This window comes from Oreochromis aureus, linkage group 10 (assembly GCF_013358895.1).
Source record: "Oreochromis aureus strain Israel breed Guangdong linkage group 10, ZZ_aureus, whole genome shotgun sequence".
Lineage (NCBI taxonomy): Eukaryota > Metazoa > Chordata > Actinopteri > Cichliformes > Cichlidae > Oreochromis > Oreochromis aureus.
Window position 1 is genome coordinate 14,165,974 of NC_052951.1, and position 20,711 is coordinate 14,186,684.

General features: G+C 40.9%; 1 protein-coding gene across 4 annotated transcripts; it reads right to left on the reverse strand.

Moving 5' to 3' along the window:
* Positions 1–451: 451 nt before the first annotated feature.
* phldb2a (pleckstrin homology-like domain, family B, member 2a) lies at positions 452–17,816 on the reverse strand. Of its 4 annotated transcripts, none has more exons than XM_031760005.2 (17): positions 17,686–17,816; positions 15,197–15,271; positions 13,429–14,372; positions 12,966–13,295; positions 8,822–8,956; positions 8,008–8,145; positions 7,638–7,784; positions 6,711–6,821; positions 6,542–6,631; positions 6,315–6,452; positions 5,854–5,953; positions 4,606–4,801; positions 4,424–4,514; positions 4,191–4,337; positions 3,852–4,071; positions 3,629–3,714; positions 452–3,446 (listed from the first exon to the last, which is right to left on the reverse strand). In XM_031760005.2, exons 2-17 carry the CDS (start codon positions 15,249–15,251, stop codon positions 3,306–3,308), a joined length of 3,069 nt encoding a protein of 1,022 aa, XP_031615865.2. In that variant the 5' UTR covers positions 15,252–15,271; positions 17,686–17,816; the 3' UTR covers positions 452–3,305. The 4 variants fall into 4 exon arrangements, with proteins under 4 accessions (XP_031615865.2, XP_031615864.2, XP_039474562.1 ...); XM_031760004.2 differs by having other exon boundaries at positions 4,606–4,804; XM_039618628.1 differs by lacking the exon at positions 6,315–6,452.
* Positions 17,817–20,711: the final 2,895 nt, after the last annotated feature.

Consider the following 20,711-nt stretch of genomic DNA (forward strand, 5'->3'; position numbering starts at 1 on the left):
ACATGTGGGATCTGTTTAAGTTGTGAACTGCACACCGTTTTTCGTACTGTTGTAGTTTTAACATGGGGAGATACGAACAAATGCCGGCAAATAACTCGGATTATACGGAAGGAACATGTAAATCTGAAATATAAGTAAAGGCTAAGAATCAGAGCAAAGAGAAGGAGTAATATTATATATTTTTCCTGACTGATCTTCACCATCTTACTGCAGCCAAGTCTCAGCTTGTCCTCATAGACACATCATTCCAGCATCATCCACACTCCAAGCTCACTGACCTGAATAGTGAGCACATGAATGCCAGCTGAGCCAGGCCAATCAGCTGCGAGGGAAAACGCTTAACATGCATAGCCTACCTTATTATCAAAGGGAAAAGGGTCTGTCATTGCTATTCTTAGTGTAAAAACGTACCTAATGGACGTGCTGAATAATTCCACTCTAACGGAGTCGATGATTTGCTTTGGAGTTTAATATCACTGCGGAAAAGAACAAGCCGATAATTTTATTACAAAAAAAAGGTGGAATGAGCAACAAAGATCATTTATTAATGCTGCACAGAGACAGAAAATGCATGAAAAATTTGACTGGTTAATAGCAGATGAAGCTAAAACCCCAGGTTAAGGATGGGAAACTGATCTGAGTCATGGGATGATGTTAAGAGGACTGTTGCGTTACGAAGAGGGAGTAAAGGCTGAATGTTCTTTTGATTTACAAAATGAGAATTGCAGAGGTGACACAAAAAGACCTCTGTTTGATTTTGAAAGCCAGAGGGCGCAGGCCGAGAAGAGAAAAACACGAGGACTTCACCACATCAGGTGTCGATGCAGGCTATCGAGGGCAACACGTCTTCCTGAGAAAGGAACAGTTGCTCCCTAAGGCCCTGACACAACACATGTTTGCTTCCTGGCATAACACCTGCACACTGAGATTTAAACACTTACATAAATGTCTATAGATTTATAATCACGTCTATCTGAGGAGGTATTGAGTTGCAGGCTCACACTGTGCCACAAGGTGATAACGACATTATGCTCTCCATCGCTGGAAAACGCTGGTGTGATCCTGTGTACGTGAATGCTGCTTTGTGTCAGCATCCATTCACATGATTATCCAGCAGTCTGGATTTCATACTGTAAGTGATAAAGATAACAGCCGAGAGCACCGCGCAACAACGGTGTGTGTGTGTGTGTTAGTGGAAAATACTTTTATGCTATGTTGTATGATCTGTCTCCGCAGTGTTTATACAGATTGTTTTGTCTGTTTCCGTGCACACAGTCTCGCTATCTCTGAAGACAGCCCCCCCACCGCCCCAATTATTTAGCACAAACTACAGCAGCCATAATGCACCGAGGCCAACCTGGCTTTCTGTGGCGTGTCTGTGTTTGTGTGTCTGTTTCTGCCTCTGGAGAGGCTACGTGCCTCTTTAGAACCTAATTTAGCATGCTTCATTCTTTGTTTCCATGCCAACCCCACTAGGTCAACCAATAAAAGGCTGCGGTGTCGGAAGGCGGGGTTTCAAACATGAGTGCGTTAATGAGCACATGAACAGCACATAAGACCAGTTATTAGATGCTATAGGGTTTAAAATTAAATTACACTAAGTTATTTAGTGGAATATACTATTTTATATCCTATATAATTATTTTTTTTAGCAGCAAAAGACATTTATGGCACAATTCGTGAACTTTAAGTGACATTCTGGAGGCATTAGCAGTATATCTGTTGTGTTCCAATATTATCTTCTAATATTTGTTCCTTTATGTATTTATTTAAAGGTGCTAAATGCAATACACACGTTTCATTTGTTTGCCTTTTCTAAATCTCCTTTGTATTTGAAAACCATTCACTTTTTTGGTTTCTTATCAGTTTAGTTCACATGCTCATTACTGCGTAAGTTGCATGTATTGTACCGACACCACATTAAGAAATAATATACCTTTAACAATGTGATTCATGATCATAATTATTTATTTATCACACACGTTGAGTATAAAAATCTGTTGCATAGAGTTACTGTTTATAAACAAAATATAAAATATGAAGTGTATTCAAAAATATTTATATATGTATATATAAATGCAGTAATTTGGGGGGTTTCAAGGCTTATGTTTCACACAGTGCACAACAGCACAAGGATGAGATGTTTACCTGGCAAACGCCTCTCGTCACAGAGAGGCATCAACCAAACAAGCAACAACTTCACCTGCAACACTGTCAGCTCTGCAGCCTGATCTGCACTCTACAGTGAGCCCTGCAGTCTGTACCCCGACAGCTCGTCACCTGGTGTGACAGTGATCTTTGATTATCAAACACAGCCAGAGAATACGTTAAATATTAAACACTGCACAATAAACTAGGCTTTACAAGTAAACAGATTAGATTAAACATGTAGATTATTAAAGCTTTCAATAATTACTCATATATACTAAGTGAGTTTGGCCAGAGCACAGGATTACGTCATTCCAGTCTGAGGGCTCGCTGAGGACCTCTGCTGGTGAAAACGCAGATATGAAAGGTGTGAGGAACGTAGGTGATGCAGCACATACAGCATTACCGCTGCACAGCATGGCTTCATTCACGTCAGGCCTGCAGCCACAGCTACAGACAGAGGAATCTAACTGCACTGTGGTCATTTTCTGCCTCTAGGAGTCAAATATTTGCCTAAAATTGCTAATAACTTAAAACAATAAAGTCACAAAGTGCCTACAATAATCCTTCACAAATGTAATTTGCATGTGTGAAGAAAAATGGTTCGTTCGTTTAAATGGAAGTGATGCACACATAAGCATAAGTGAGCTTATGCTGGCAGCAGCATTCAAAGTGACTGACTTTAAAATGCAGTATTGCTAATAATTGAATATTAGTGACGATATCGAAATAATACATCAGAGTCATTCAGGGGAAAAAAATTTCAGTCTGACTAAAGGCGGAGTGCAACCAGACTGCAGCTGGAAAAAAGCAAGAGGTGGCCACAGTTTAAAGAAAGCTGTTGGACAGCCATACATCTGTAGTGAAGCAGCATTAGGGCGTACCGCAGTTTAGAAGGGGAGCTGATTAAACAGGAAGAGGGTATTGGGGAAAGAAAAACTGGAAAATGCAACAGCTACAGTTTTAAGTGCTGAAAGAAGTAAACAGCTTGATTATGAAACTTTCATGCCACTTCTTTTGATCTACTTATACAAGATTACATTACAAAGTCTGTACTTGAGCAGAAGTTATGCTCAAGCTCATTTGTAGACAACTACAAGTGTAAACTGAAGCTTAAATTTTTTTAGGTAACCTAACTAACAATAATTGTAGCTCTGTTACACCATGAAGTGCATGTGTCCTTCAGCACCGGTTACAATAACATCCATCCAGATACGCATGGCTTCAGGGGATGGAGCCACCATGTAGTACACCCGATCGTGGGTCTTCACACTGAAGGTCAGCGAGGGGTTGGGGCTCTTGTGTGTGGAAGTGAATGTCATTTTTGAGAAAAAAGTGAAATAATATAGAGTAAAGGAGAGGGGGAGGAGGACACACATGAGCGAGAGGGAGAAAAAAGGACAAACAGGTGTCAATACTATACAATGCCACGTGGTAAAATGCCACGGATACACAAACACACGCACGTAAACGGACTCACTTTGTGCGCATTCTTTAAATGGTCATAGTACACCTCCTCTATGGCTTGGAAGTAAATGACGCCTTTCATCTTGGTCTCGTGTTTGTCTGCAGCCGGGAGTATAAACAGAACTGCTGTATCAACGTATCCTAGCGTAGCTCAAAGTTGCAGCCATTGCTGCAGCAACTTTGTCGCACCAAAAAAGCTGCACATCAAAGTAGAGACCTAAAAGAAAGATACTCACCTGCATAGTATGTGAGTGTCCTGCGATTGTGGTCAAAGACAAACCAGCGCTTCTTCCACGTCTTGATCTTTCCTCCCATTTTGACGAGGAACCCGCGACAGGTTTTATCAGTGATGGCCAGATGGAAGCAGGCGTCTGGGTTGTGTCCGGCTGCTTCAATGTGGCCGTGAAGATCAAAGTCATCTTTTCTAACTGGGTGGTATCTTGTCAACAACCGGGACTGCGATAAAATTAGATGAAAGTAGACATTTTATTCGTCTTTATCTGAAATGTAGTTACACGAAGCTAATGTGAACTAAAGATTGGATTCAACATCTTCTCGTGAGTTTTTGTGAATACCTGTGATCTCTGCTTCTCTCTGAGCTTCACCTCTCTCTCCACAAGCTTCTGTCTCCTGCTTGTTTCCTCCTGCAGCCGTTTCTCCAGTTCCTCTCTTCTTCTCCTCTCCTCCTCCAGAGCCTGCCTGCGTATCTCCATCTCCCGCTCCTGCACATGTAAGTAAATTACATTTATAATCAAATGCACACATCCAACATGCAAGGTTACAATTTAGGTTAGATTTGGCTCAGTACTCGATGCTCGAGGAGTCTCAGCTTCTCAGCCTGGGCCTCGCGGAGCAAACGCTCCATCTCTTCAATCTTTGCCATATTGGACGTACTGGCACTGATAATAAATGGAAAATACAAGCTGTCAGTAACAAATAGAACTATCAAAGAAAGAAGAAACTTCCTTTGATGTGTTTCCTGTCTCTAACCTTGAGATGTTGTCTGGGGAGCAGGCAGAGAAGCTGGTTTCCAGGCTGTCAGAGCTGTCCACGCTGATGGTATCTGACGTCTGGCTGTTGTCCGGGTAAGAGAAAGAGTCCAGGAAGACGTTGGGCTCAGAGACCAACCTGTTGCAAAAATCACTCTGTCTTTGCCTGTCTTCATTTACATGCGCGTGGCTGTTGCCTGCTGACAGAAGAAAATATTAAAATAACAAACTGGAAATACCATCAGGACACATGAGCTAATATTAACAGACAAAATCACATCCAAAGAGCTGCAATGCATTAACTACATGGCCAAACAGGATTAGCTCTTATAAAAACAGAGTAAACAGAGTAAAAATAGGCAATTGCACAGGTTACCTGGTGGTAACCTAACAAATGTGGTCTGACTCAGACTGCCTGTAATCATTTACAGACAGTTTGGCAAAGGTTTGCAAATAATTGCTGTCTAATTTGTAAATGCAGACAGATTGCCAGCACGTTGCAATCAATCTAAGTCAGTCTGTGCTGATGAGTGCAGCTCGTCTGTGACGTATATTTGCAGTATTGCACTTGGCTACGCTTGTTGTATTCTGGTTATATTCCTATATAAAAGCAAACTTGCTGAGCACCTGAGTCATTTTATAGTTAACCTGTCTTCCTTCAGCATCCCCATCACTACTTGTAGATGAGTTTATGAATTTCTTTTTCACATCTATGAGGTTCTGGCAGAGTATAGGTAGTAAGTGTAACATATTTACAATTTTTGATGTGCCATAATTGCCAACTCGACCCCATTCAAAGGCAAACTGATAGCAGACAGAATGCATTTTATGGTTATTTTATCACTGTCTTGATGCAAAAAAGAAGAAAACAAGAAAAGAAAGACAGCAACTGACTGCAAATGATATCCGACCCGGTCAACAAAGACGTCAAGATTTGAAGTTCATTGCAAAAATGCTGTAATTTTGGTTGTTTCATTAAAAATATTTGCATTTGTTTCTTGATTTGAAACAAGCAAAGCTAAAAATCCCAATTTTCTTTCTTGTATAATGTAGCGTTTCTGTTAAGATGTTTTTTTTTTTTAACATCAGTTTTAGACTAAATGTATCTTGCTTTGTGCAGTGACACAGATTTTCAAAAGACCACATATTTCCTGACCTGACAGTCATACAGCCCCAGGAGCAGAGCCGGTCTACTCTACAACTACTACTAAGAGGTTTGATACAGACGAGACAGGACAGTGTGACTCACTCTTGGGCAAGCGGCGAGGGTTCACCTCCCGAGGGGAGAAGCAGAAGCCTTGTGGGATGACACTGCCACAGCTTGAGCTTTGGGACAAAGGAAGGTGAGGCTGAGAGGGGAAACAAGAGCACACGCGCTGTTTAGGACTGCATTCTTCAACATTTACAGAAATGCAAACTTCTCTCATTTATACTTCATGAGCTGGATGGATGTTGCAACCCAGACTGAAACTGAGAATTCTTGTTGGGGTGGATCATTCTCAAGGGATAAACAAATAACTAGGGCGAAGCATCTGCAGGCCAGAATCTCCATGAGCACAATCATTTTGAAAGTACCACTGCAAATGTTTTGAAAAGGAGACACGCTAAGGGCTCTTTAAAGTCATATAGCAGACTGAGGGAGCACGCATTAACTTCCAGTTTGAGCCAACCTTTTCCGTCTGCTCAGATTTTCTGAAAAAACCTAAAGACCTTTGGAGGAAGCGTGCGTCCGAGGGATCTGCCATAAGTGGTGAGCAGCTGCTGGCTTCTTTTATGAGGTAGACTGTCATTTGGGTGTGATGAATTTTCCTTGCTGCTTCTTCGTCTTTCCTTCAAAGTGTGCAAGTGCTGCACAGAAATCAGAGGAATCAAAAGGAGAAATAGGATTTTTAATATTAAAAACCTAAAGCTGCACTGTTTGTGCCACTGACTCCTACCTCTTTGATGGCTACAGGATTGTTAGTGAAGGTCTGCCCCTCAGACAGCTCTGCATACTTTCCTTCCAAAGACACCAATTTCTCTCTCTCCTGCAGACATGAGGCACTCTTTAAGTAAATAAAACCGAAGGCTGTGTTTACAATTGTAACATTCAGAGAATTTTCGAACCTTCTGAAGCATGACGAGCAAATTGTTCTTCTCTCTCTGGAAATTCTCCCTTTCCTGCTGAGCCTGTAAAGTAATCTGAGATGATTGTTTCTTGAGCGTCATGAGTCTTTCCTGTGAGAAATAAGGAGCGCAGCATCAGTACGCATTACATATGTCAGCATTCACAAAGCGCGAAGCAAAAGAACACGGTAAAAATAAAAAGCAATGCAGAGATGTGATATATTGAGAAAGTAAGGCAGAGTGAGCCGGAGAAAATTCTAATAAAGGCAGTTCAGTTTCTGGGATATACTACACCCTCTTTATAAGCAAATATCTTTACTCAGTTCCTGTGCCCTTTCTGGGTTTTGATACTCAATTAAAAAAAAGTGTTTAGTTGGCCTTCAGCATTGCATGCTTACCATTGCTGGTTTCCTGCAATTAGTTCATGCTTTGTGCTGCAAATCTCATAATTTTGAAGCTTTATTTTCATGCAAAACCTGCAGTAAGATTAATGACAACAGACCACAGTGTAGTAAATTCAACAACAATACAGAAAAAAAGCAAATTTACAATCATCACTAAAAAACGTTTTTGCTTTTTACCTTCCATTGTGTAAAAATGCACTTTTAAAAGTGACAATTCACTATGTGTTTATAATATTTGTAACAGAGTCTCTCTAGAAAAATAATATAAAATTTCTTTTTTTAAAGAAGCTGTGCTATTTGATTGTGTCCACATTCCTGTGTAGGCTAGACTTAACAATTGCGCACCCTAAAGATCTGAGTTAAGTTTAACATCTTGTTAGGATTAATTCTGCCACAGTGCTCCAAAAGGCCCCCAGTTATTAAAGTTACTGAAGAAAAATACAGGTTAGAGTGTTACGATGCCGGGTGAGTTATACATGCACCACATGCAGCATGCACACTTCTATAACTTCACATGTTGTACCTTGCGGGTGACAGTAAGGCGCTGACAGTCTGCGATCTCTCGCAGCAGCTCTTGGCTCTGATTCTCTTTTTCCTCGTCTTGCTTAATTTCTCTCTCCAGCTTCTGAAACTCCAAGTCCTCCAAACTTTTTGACTGCTCCTCAGTCTCCTGAGGAGCAACCAGGAAACATAAAAATTCAAACCATGTGAAAGAGTAAAAGCTTTGGGTAAACTGCCTTAACAGAAATCTATGAATATACAAAGTATAGGTTTTTTTTTTTAGCTCAGTTTACTGAAATCCTGATTAGTGGAAAAACTAGAAAAATACTTCTCAGATTTCATAACAAACCTAACCCTAGGAAATAATTCACTGCATTTCTTGTCATTTTTACCTGTGACTTCTCAGTGTGGTTCGTTTTCTCAATATTGTGAATTTTTCCCTTGAGCTGCTCCAGAAGCTCCTTATCCCTCTGCAGCTGGGCCATCTCCGACTCCTGTTCTCCTTCCAGCAGAGCACACTCCACCTCCATCTGCAGGAAGTAGCAACGCAAGGCTGACAATGTCCCTTTGGACTCATTTTTGGACTAGTGCACTGAATAGGACATTCACAGGATTTCAGCATGATGCTCGCTTCATCAGTTTTTAATCTGTGGAGCCTGAGTTAACTCATCACAGTGAAATCATCTATTATGTCACACTTCATCCTGCAATTGCTGTTTACTTTATGGATAATTTAATACATAAATAATTTATTATTTCTAATTAGCAATGATTACTCTTCCATTGATACTTTCCAATGAGCTTTTCTTAATAACATCTAGTTTTAAATGTAGAAAAGCCCACTGCAGGGTATTTTCCATCTCTATCTGTGACCCTGACCATCCAGCAGTTATAAAGTCACCAGTTTTTAATTCTCACTGAGTCTCACAAATACCTACCACACTTTTATTTAAGATTCATTCACCTGCTTGTATAGAATTAAAACGTGTCCTTCCAACTAAAACTACCCTGCAGTCGACCTCCATGGATATATCCCGTATTGTCATGCTGCTGCATCAACACTCCAGCAATTAAATAGAGTAAGGAGTATTATATGTGCACATGTGTTCGTCTGAAAGGTTCTTTCATCTCTAGAAAAGCGGATTAGCTAAATATTTTAAAATGAAGAACAAACTGTTCGTGTTTGTGCCGCACTGTGCCATCTACCTCTCGAAGAGACTCTTCCATCTGGTTGTCCAGATCTTTGATCTTCTGCTCCAGCTCTTCTATGTTATTCAAAACTTGGATTCTTTCTTCCTCTATGTGCGTTACTTCCTGTTTCAGCTGCACGCTCTCCAAAGCCTGTAACGACATCAGGAACGCAGATAAATGCTTGGCTCTCCAGGAGGCTGCGCATTGTGTAAGTACAAATATACAAACAAAGGTCCCCACGTTTACAGGACGCAAAATCAAATGGAAAAAGGGCCTTCATGCAATAACACAAAAAACAACAGCTCTCTTTTTGCTGTGTAAATTATGCTAATGCCTCCGTGCAGAATCAGGTTTTATTGAATTAGACGACAGCAGCTGCTGTTTTAACTCATCCAAGCTGGATCAGTGACAGCAGGGATTCTTTTCCGCTGGCCGTAATGGAAATCTCTATCAGTGCACTTCACCACCACTCATGCTAAAGCACTCCCACATACTGCACCATCGACCACCACCCTGCAAACGCTCATTCACAGTCATATGTAGGTGTATTTGAGACATCCTGTAATATCAGGTATTCTTCCCTTAAGGAGCCATGTTGATTTCTTTCTCTGTACAGACGCTCATGTGTCCAACAGCACTAGGATTTGTAGTTTTCCAGATGGGTTGTGAGCGCTCTCTTTTCACTGCACACAAAGCTCTGAGGAATGCAGGAGATGGCAGAGAGGGTATTTGGAGTCTGTAAACCTCTGTCACGACTGACAAATAGCAGAAAATAATGGCATCAACTTGGAAACCTAATTTTATAACCGTGTGTTTACATGACAGCTGGATCTGCTACATTACCTGGGTTAATTATAATTACATTTTTTTGGAACATCTTCCATCCATTTATCCTCAGCAGAAAGTTCAAAACATCTGGAAAAACGCATGTCTCTGCCACGCATATACACTAGCATTCTTCCAATCACAACTGCACAGAGCTGTGCACACACACACATATGCGCATGCTAATGCTCTGTGGGATAAAGTCATTTCCTGCCCCCCACAATTTGAATGACTGAGTACTGAAACAAAACTAGGACTTCTTCATTAAAACCAGACACAACTCTAGGTTGTTGCTGCTCGAGAGTGGAAAAAAAACTGGCCTAGAAGAGGTGGTCTGGCTGGGAGCCTAAACTCCAGTATTTGATATATTTGGTTACTTTTATATTTGTACCTTAAACATGTTCATCTGGTTATTAGTTTGCAACACATCTATAAAATAGTAGTGAGAGAAAACATCAAAGCTGTGAGAGGATTGTGCGTAACTGTGATTTCTCTGTTTATGTCTGAACAACCCACATAAACATAAACTGAAACTATCAGCACACACTTACAGTAGTTATGATAGCTATAATGCCTAAAAGTTGTTATAATTATTCTTCCTTAAAGTTTGGGGGACTGCACACATCATTTTTCAAAGCTCTGACACAATTTTGTCATGCAGTACTGTGCATGTTGGTCTTGATCCACTCAATTATTTCTATATACGTTGCTAGTAAAATGGGAAATAGGTGGAGAAATGTATGCAAACATACGGGATATAGAAATATAGTACAGATATAAGGCAAAAACAGAGGAACAGTTCTCCACACTTCTTGAAGGACATTCAAAGCTCAGAGTTCAGTGTTCAAAGTTCAGAAACCCTGGAGAACTATTCAAAACAGCTCGAGACAATTTTAAATATTACAAGCGAGTCTGGCTCTGTGGAAGCAAAACATAAAGAAATGGGTGGCAGCTCAAAACTTTGACCCACCCCTCATTTCTTTATGTACTCTTTCAACAGAGTTCAAATACAAATATTTGGTATCTCTAGAAAACTTTAAAACAAGGTTTTAACTGAAGTTTGGAGGAAATGTGGGACAGGAAAACTTGGATTGAAAAAAAAAACACTGATATATAAACGGACAAAGATAAACAAGCAATCAGGAGTCAGATTAACTGCATTCCACAGAAGTGGTGTGTTCCATTAATCTTCACCACAACGCTCCTCAGTCACTGTGAAAGTCATCCAGGAAGTAAGCAGGGTAAAGATAAATAGCTTCAGCGTCCTTGTCCAAATTTATCACTCGTTATTACATCAACAACCTGCAAGAACTTGTTAGATTATTCTGTTAGTAGAAAGTAATACAATTTTTCTCTTTTCGCCAAGTGACAAATTTTTAAAGCAAGTGATCAAATTTCATAACAGGTAAATATAGTGTGCTCTACAATAAATCCGAAGCAGGGAGAGCTCTCTCACCTTTCATGGTGTGGCTACAGTTACTGAGAAGATGAAAGAACTCACAGCTTTTTAAGTTCAAATGTACCAGCGGCATGAAGGAGTCTTCCAACTGGTTAAAAAGGCCTTTTGCCAACCAACAGTGCTACTTTAGGTTCTGACACTACAGGCTTAGCAGCAAAGGTAGCAAAGAAGTAGCGTTAGCAAGTAACAGATGAACATGTAGTTCAATATAAATATTCACATATTTAGGAGATGAGATGCCAAAAAAAGATGCACTTTTAAACTTTTAAACTCAAGAGACCAGAACAATACCCTAAATTTAGCTCCCTCTATGTTTGATAGATAACTGTTTGCTAACTTGTTAGCTAAAAGCCTTAACTCCACAGGCTAGTTGTGGAGTAACACCAGGAAGCACGTTTAAAAGTAATGGACAGTGTTGCCAACTCCTCAGTAAGGAAAATCGCTATTGGCTCTCCTAAAAGTCGCTAGAAGTCGTTAAATGACGTCATCACCTAATTTGCATAATTGGTCATGCTAATATAATTGTAACCTATGTTGTTGGCGAGAGAAATAACATCGTGGAAGAGACATAAAGTGAGTAAAAAACGTCCTAAATGCATTTAGAGTTTATTTCGAACTACAAATTTAATTTCTTTTAGCAATTATTGTTTTTTTTAATGTCACAATTCCAACCCTGCTTCTTTATCCGGGCTTGGACCGGCAAAAGTGAGCCGAAATAGGAACTCTGGTGGAGTTACTTTGTGTTTGTGTGTGTTTATAAGTAGTTTTAAACCTTGTGATCCACAAAACAGCATAAGAGTAAAAGAGTAAAAGAAGAACTGACTGCGTTACAGCACCCGCTGCTTGTTGAGAGTAAAAGCGATGGCTGCTCTTCTGAGTTTTGCCCTAAGCACGCTTTCAGCAGCGTCGAAATTTTAGCTTTCTATGTTTTTTAGCGACTTTTTAGAAAAAAGTCGCTAGGGGGTCTGAAAACTCGCTAAATATAGCGACAAAGTCGCTAAGTTGGCAACACTGGTAATGGATATTCAAAGAAAAAAACCTTACCAAATTTCCCAAATTACAGCAGTAAATTTGCAGGAAACATCTCTCTGACATTCAAGTCCTAAATTTATGAGAAAAATAAATTACCTTACTGCCAAGTTGGGAAATTAATTTTCCCAAACTGGGATTGCTGTGGGGGGCTACATCAATAAACTTCTAAAGAGATAAAATTAATACTGAGCAGAACTGAGTCCAGCTTATTGGTGCGGCAGCCACAAGAGTCTCAGTTTCTCATGAGGCCCGATGGGAAAATTCAAGTTCCCAGCCCTGCTTCACAACCTCATTAATATTTACCACTGGTAAACAGTGAAATCTGCTTACACTTGGTGTGTAAGTGTAGCAGAGGTAGACAAAAGCTATAGCTACACCTGATTCAATATAGTTTTTCAGAATATTCATGCAGCGTCTCATTAAAGTGTGGATATGATGCTGACTGCAAAGTACAGTTTGGGTGGTCATCCATTGTAGGCAATGTGACGTTAACTTTATATCATTGTGGGTAACCCCCACACAATTTGTATGACATCATACAACCAAAAAACAAACATCTTTTTTTATTTATGTACATTTCTCCTCAGAAAATTCCAGTAGTTTTTCTCTCAGACTTTTCCGACCTCCTGACTACTAGAAGGACAAAACTGTACCACTGAGCTCCATCATACATGTTACAAACTACAAGATACTTCAAGAATAATAATGAAAACTGCACAACAAGATGTAGATTTATTCTTTCTGAATACTTCAGTTGATACCATCATTTTCTAACAAACTGATTATATTATTTCATTTTCCTAAACTTGTGCTTATAAAAGAGAATGGGTTCTTTGGACTTACTTTGGCTCTGTGCATAGAAGGCGAGGGTGCACTGCTGTTGAGACTGATAGCAGGTGAGTGGGATCTGGCCTCTCTATAGCCGCTCTGCTGACGCTGGCTGGCCTGCTGCTCCTCAGAGAGTTGGAAGTCTCTGGCTTTGGCTCCAAAGCAGCTCTCTTGAGCTGTGCTGCTCGGAGAGTCGGAGAACACTGAGTCATCGTCCGACACCTGCAGCTTCTCCAGCTCCTTATTGATCTTCTGCAGGTCAGAAACAGCTGATCCCGCTGGCTCTCTCGCTACCTGTCCCAACTCAGTGCACAGGTTTAAGATGGTCTCTAGACGCTGGCATTCCTGCAGATAATTGATTGATATTTGGTTAAAATTATTCAAGGAAAATATTGAACTGATTACATTTTCAGACAGGTGAATGAATAAATTGTTAAAGTGATATAAAAGTGCACAAATTTGGGTAAAAAGAACTCACTAATCTCTGCACTTTCTGCTCCCTGAGTCGCTCATCTCTCTGATGCTGGTGGTAGTCTTTGAGCTCCTCTTTGCCATTCAGAGAGGTGATGCTGCCCACCCGTTGTCCTGGACTCAAACCACTCTTCCCAAAGGACAACCTCCTCTCTCCGATGCCCAGATCTAACCCCGTCCCATCAATCTCTACTCCCATAGAGCTCAGAGAGGCCAGGCTAGCCCTCCTGGGTGTGCTGGGCATGCTGGCTGGTACTGTCACATCTGGAGGCTGCTCCAGAGAGGAGAGACTGCGCCGGTTTCCTGCAGAGACCACTCTGTGGGAACCTACTGAGTGGCGTAACGGCAGTGACAGCGCAGGTGGATCTGCTGCATTGTGAAGCCGCGGCAGAGAACGGCTGTGCATACCCAGGCTGTTGAGGGAGCCCGTGGAGTACTTCCTCTGACGGGAGTCTCCTGCAGCTTTGCCCTGTGAGTAGAGCCTGCGGGTCATTCTGGGGCTGGATGGCATACTGGCTGCTCCGCTTTTGACCCTGGGAGAACGCGGTATGGGCTCCCCATAAGAGGAGACCATAGAGCTTCCATCTGAGAGAAGCAAGCTGTCTTGGGATTGGTGGCGAGCCTGGGAGTGACGGAGCAAGCCATTAGAGCTTAGCTGGCGATCACCTTGGCGAGGTGACGGCGGCACACTGTTGCTGGTCATGTAAGAGAAGTTTCTAGAAGGGGGACGCTCTGTGTTACTGAGGATCGACAGTGGCCTGGTGGGCTGGGTTCCTACAGATGTACTCAAGTACTTGCGGCTGCACTCTGCTGCCCTCAGACTAGCCTCCAGAGCGCTCTTCCTGCGCTGCAGCGTCTCCATGAGTTCCTGTAGCTCAGCTTTCGAGCGGGAGCCCCTCAGCATCGTGCCAGCCACTGAGCCGCCACTGCTGTGCTCAATCTTCACACAGTCTGCAAAAAAGAGAAAATTGAGAGCCCATGAAAGCCAGTCTATTTTTGGCCTACATAAAGCAGTCAAGTTAGTTTAAGTACTTCAATACAATAAACAGCAGCTCAGCTTGAAAGAAGGGCTATCACATATGTGCTGAGTAAGTGGGGGGTAGAGAAACCAGCAAAGAATGTACTCTCATACAGTTCTGAGCCCAATACAAACACTGGCTCAATCAGTGGTTAAGTTTCTTCTAAAAATGGAAGAATGCTGGTGGACCAAGACCAGCCAGAATACATCATAGTCTCGGCAGCAAGAGGACACTCAAAATATCTGTGCCAGGGGGGTGGTTCTTGAGTCATGGGTGACCAGACGTTGAATATGCAAAATATTAGGGAGTTTGTTTGAGATGAAAGAATGTTGACAACTCCTGCAAAATGATGCTTCTCGTGTGAGCTCTCCCTGTATGAATAGCTGCAGTATGACTGCGCTCTTTAGACTCAAATAAAATTCTCAGCATTTTTTTCAGCAGATCAGTGTCTAAATTATAGTCCAGACGTCTGCGCCACAATTCACATTTACTCAGATATCATTTTAAGTGAAACCCAGAAGCTTTGAGGATGGACTGGAAAGACACGGAGCTGCTCCAGGAAAGCTAACCAAATACTCACAGTCCACTTTATTGTGATTCAGCCGACTCTGTTCTTTCCGTAAAGGTGGAAACAGATTCCATTCAAATGGCATGTAATAAATATTAAATGTAATTGTATGATGTCATTTCCTGTTAGTGTCGCTTCTGAATAATGTAATTGTAGCGATCAGTAATATGATACAGTTGTTGTTTTACCTGAGCTGTAGCCCAGTGTGGCGACAGCGCTCCTTTGGGGAAGCATGCTCTTCATCACATTGATTTAGCTTTGCCCTGTGCATGAAAGGAGAGGCAATCAATATACATCAATGAAAAATCTAAAAAAATAAAAAACAGGAATTTACTTTAAACCAGATTCTTCCTTGTGTTAGATACTTTACATATTTTTCTATGGCTTCTACTGCTGTTTATTTATCTAAATTGTTTTTTGAGTAAGTTTCCAGTTTGGGAGATGTTGGCTATAGAAATGTCTTGTGGTGTTCACATAAGAAATCAAGACCCAGCTACTCAAAAAGCTCAAGAAACCTTACTGTAAACAATATCATGCAGGCAATTGTTACTATCAGGCTCCATCATCCATTGGTCACTCCGCAATTTACAAGAATCAGTGCTCCTCCTAGAAAATTGGTCAAACTTTAATGATGATTTATTTGTCCTGGACATGAGGGTTTGGGTAACCAATGACAACAAAACTTACCACTTTCTTTATGGACTTCTTAAATTACTTAACCTGTGACTTTCCACTGAGCATGAACCGGATGAGCTACTAAATCATGGAGACTTCCTATTTTTTTTCTTTCTGCCACCCACATCTATCCATTAAAAGGAAAGCTTGGCTGAATGGCTAATGTGCAACACGACACCTTATCACTCTCAACATGCTTTCTTCTGCTGAGTAATATGGACGGTGGCTGTATTTTGGTAAAAGACAAAATAGTTCCTGCTTGCAAAATGTGTGTGGATTTTTCTTCCCCTCGGCCTGATAGTGCAACTGATAACTCGAAAATTAAACAACTCACGCAATAACTGAGCTCCACAGGTTGAAATTATTTACATTTTTTAAGGTTGGAGGGACTGTATCTTTAATATTTCACATAAAAAATACAAATTCCACAGAATAAGTCACCGCTCTGTTAACTTATCCTTCAAAACGCCAAAAAATAAGGACGTATAAAAACTTTCCTAAAGACTTGAGTATTAAAACAGAGGAAAGTTTTTATGTCTGGCCCTCTGTCACCAATAAAAACCAAATCTGAAAAGCAGTGCCCTGCGTCTTAATCAGTGTTTCAGCCACAGACTCATGACCAGTCATTCACACACAGTTTGAAGTCCAGACTCACTTCATGCTGAACGCACAAAATCAAAAAAAGAAAAAAAAAAGAAAGTAAAAAATTTGATGGATTATAGGTTTTGGCATGTCTTTGAATAAACATTTAATTGGCTAATTAATGAGTAGATTGGATTATTATATAAACATAATCACGCAGCCCTCAATCTCATGCTTTTCCAGTGGGGTGGAGTGGGGGATAAAGATTTGCGCTCTCCTCTGAGGAAAAGAAAAAGGAAGGCAAAAATAAAAATATGTTAAATAAAAGAAAGAAATCCATCTTCAAATCCCCTCACTCCAGGTCATAACTCACAAAGATCACAGAAAAGTAAGGATGTTATTGGTTCTGGTGATACTATCGAGGGATTTTAAAGAGTCAGACGTTTCCTGTATCCACACGCACAGACACAGAGTGAGACAGAGATGGCTGATCCAAGATTTTCTGCTCCTGCTGTCTGGAGGAAGAGGGAGAGCGAGCCTACAGGAAACAGGGTATCCTTTTACACAGTGACACAATCAATCAGTATGAGTTCATTCTCCAGACCTCCTAAGAAAAAAAAAACAGTCTCATGTCAAGAGCATGAGTTTTTTACTGCATCACTCGAGCTGCAGGCCAGCAGGGAGGTGCAGATCATAAACACACAAGGAGATGTAAACAGTTTGAGGAATGACCACTGATAAGCTGGCTTTCATCTGATGTGTGGCAACAAGGAAAGAAATACTTTCACACTGCTTTTTAAGGCCCTAATGTGCTGAAATTGCCGTGGCTTCAGTCATTTTTATTCCCATGCAAGGGAAAAAGTGAAGGGAAATCCCATGCAGTTAACAGTTAATTAGAGGGTCTACAAAAAGCCAAAATAAAACGTAGAATATGTGTTTCAATATGTAGGAAATCTTCAAAGTTTTCTGACCAGCAAACCAAAGCATTAACTTTGAGGTTACGGTAATATAAAAAGAAGATTTGATTGTATTTTTTATTTTTTGCTATGATAAAAAATGATAAAAATGTCCTGATTTCACAGCACACTGTGCCTACAGGGATTGTAGTGAGTAGTCTGGAAACTTGCTGATAACCACTGCTGTTTTTGTCATCTACTTTCTTTGAATAGCTGCAGCATTTTCTGGCAATGTTAAGTTGATAAAGACAAACTTTTTTTTAGCCTACAAGAGTTATTTTTCTTTACACGTGTATTTATTCCAAGCATGTAAAAACACAGACGCAGACAGATGTAGAACAAACAGAAACCTTAAGTCTGACACAGCCGCCTGACTTTCCAGGAGCATCACTCTTTGTACCGACCAGCCAGTTTGGCATCTGGGGAAGCGAAATTTGAAGGAAAAGAAAAGAAAAGCGACTGACCTTTGCTTTCTGTCCCCGTTACATACTTATAGGATCTTTTAGTGATGAAGCTGAAGTCCACTCAATCCCTCTATCTCTCTGAAACAGCACACTAAAGTCTTTCCATGACAAAGGACCAGGCTGGAGACCCTCTCCCCTCCCACCCTCAACTCTCCGCTGAGATCCTCCTCCACATGAGAGAGAGGGAGAGGTGGGGGGGAAGTGTGTGTTTACTTTCGAGCATCAGACGCGGTTGCTGCCCCTCTCTGGTTTGATAGAGAATTGCTGATGAGCAAAGAAGGATGACAGAAGTGACTCTAGCTGTTTCTGACCTCTGACCTCACGCTGATTATTAATATCATGTTTTCATTATTCCATCATGGACTCTGAGTGAATTACTGCAAGGCTGCATTTGTCACGTGATGTTACTGATTCTCCACTTTCAAAGTAAAACTAATTAAATGTCCTGCCAGCGGTCTCTGGCCAATTAGACATTAGGTTTTCAGACAGAGGAGGTTTTTCACAGTGTGTGTTTTCCAGAAAAGAAGTCATCGGTACTCAGAGTTACAAAGAAAAAAAAATGTTGACTCCTAGATTGTTGTTTCAGCAGTATGTGGAGGCGGGAGGAGGCCCCATTGCTATGCTTGAAATGGGGCCAACCTCACTCCCCCTCCCCAACTAACCGTGTAGGCAAAGGGTGAAAACCCCATTCTGTAACACAGAGCATACCTACTGATTTAATTGCTGTTTGTATAATCTCATTCCTGGTGGAGGGAAACACGTCCATACATTTTATCTTGGTATACAATGAGAAAATGTAGGCTACAGAGTGAAGCAGCAGTTTCAGGGAGCCGAATGAATGAAATGGTCGTTGTTGTTTTTTTTAAAGAAATCCCCTAAAACCCACTGAAAACCATCCCGAACCATCATGCATAAAAACTCCGGTTACATCATAGGGAGGGGGCTGTGAGCGTAGCGCAGCCGGGACGAGATGATTACTTCCAGATACTGTGGCGGGGTCTTTGTCTTAAAAGTGCACATGCACACTCACAAGTCTGTCTGCCTCTTTCTCTCTCCCTCTCTCGTGCATTCTTTAAAGTTTCAGGAAAGTGCAATGACACATGTAAATCTTTAAAGGGGCCTCATTAAAACAAAAAACAAAAAACCCTTCAAGTTTATTACTAACAAAGAAATGTTATTGCCATAGAGCAATGGAATTACAAGGCACTTCCTGTCCAAAAGAAAGGTATGATTTAAAGTAACCACACAAAGATTTCCAGCAGACTCTGTGTGTATACGTGTGTACATAAGCATTTTTTCTTTTTTACTATAGACTGAACTCATGCATGAAGGGATTCTGTGGAGTCTAAGCTGTGGAAAAAGTGGGGAAGAAATTGGTGTCAGATTGTGGGAGTGGGTGTATGATCATCTCTGGTAGTTTTTGGGAGGTCTGAGTCATAACGTGAAAAAGTCTCAGCGAATAAGAAGCGGCGATTTGATTCACTTAAACTTGGTTTCTTAGAAAACATCCCTCAGCCCAGTTGATCTTTTCTTTTGTTCCAATTTCACAAATATATGAAGAAAAAAACAACAAAAGTTTATAGAAAAGTTCATTCTAGTTGCCTATTCTCTACATACCCCATATCTTGGATATCTAATGCTGTAGTAAATAAATACATCTGTTATTTGGCCTGCTGGCAAACCCCCAGCCCGCCATCTCAACCATCACACACTTTGACATGCTAAAACTGAACGATGTAGATTTACTCAGAGGAGTTTGTGAAACCGCTAATGAAAAAATGAAACCCTCCCACAGCCACTCTGTGGAGTGACCCGAGTAAAGTTAATCAGCGCAGCAGGCTGTGGGCCGTAAAATGACCCACATCACAGCTGTTTGCGTTGCTTATCTAGATGAAAAACGTCAGTTTAATTCGAAAATTGGTTTAAGGTCCGATTGAAACCGCAAAACAGGACGCCCGTCTTTGTTATGCCACCAAGCTTATAATTAAGTGGCTGTGGTGTAATGAAGGCGGGTTGTCCAGACGTCTTTTGGCAGTGTCACATTTGTACACGCAAACAATTAAATCATGTCCATGTTTATATTGCAATACGACCATAACACAAATCAAGCTCCACTGTCTGCACAGACACAGAATTCTGGTGATCTCATAAATAACCGGTATATTTAATATTTGTATACAACCCTGATTCCAAACTTCAAGATGATTTTCAAAACTCACAAACCTGTATTTGAGTCACAATCAAACATAGAAAACATCAAATGTTTAAACTGAGGAAATGCACCATTTTAAGAAACAATGTTATTTTGAAAAGCATCCATTCTTCTTTTATCAACAGTGTTGGGTCTTCTTTGTTGTATTTTAGCCAATGCTAAATGTTTCCAGCTGGTGAAAGATTTTGACTGCATGTATGCCAGTTCAGCACCAGAAATCATCTGGATGGGAGCATATTTTCTAAAACCTGTACATACCTTTCGGCATTGATGATGGCTTTCCAGCAGCTGCCAGTTTCATAGGCATTAATCTGCCTCCATACATCACAGACACAGGAACTGAGACCTGATCGCAAGACAGATTGTCTCTCTTGTCTTAGCCCAGAAACACTGCGTCCATGTTTGCAAAAATGAATTAAAAATTTCGTTTTCACCTGACCACCGACCAGTTCTTCACCTCAGTCTATTTTAGTTGAGCTTTGACTGAGTTCACGTATTTGCACGATAGAGCTTTTTCCTGCATTTGTGGATGGCACGGTGAACTGTGTTTACACAGCATCCCAACTTTTTTGGACATGGAGGTTGTACAGTATATTTTGGTAATGATGTGCAGAATAAATCAAAAGCCAGACAAAAGTGAGCCCAGTATAGGCACTTTGTTTTATTTTAAAGCCAAAGGGGAAAAAAGCACAAACTCAAAGTTCAATCATAGTTTAGACAGCATGATTCAGGTACTATATGAAGATGATAATATGACTAGACATATGCTGAATTTTACCAGTTTGATCTGGATCACCTTTCTGTGTGTGTGTGT

What these genes read in the sequence shown, in the direction of transcription:
- phldb2a (XM_031760004.2), bottom strand. Translation starts at nt 15,251, where the DNA reads ATGAAGAGCATGCTTCCCCAAAGGAGCGCTGTCGCCACACTGGGCTAC. An exon ending in ATCCTGTAGCCATCAAAGAG is followed by an intron (nt 6,453 to 6,541) that starts GTAGGAGTCAGT and finishes ATTTCTGTGCAG; the next exon opens with CACTTGCACACTTTGAAGGA. An exon ending in TCCCCAGACAACATCTCAAG is followed by an intron (nt 4,515 to 4,605) that starts GTTAGAGACAGG and finishes ATTTATTATCAG; the next exon opens with TGCCAGTACGTCCAATATGG.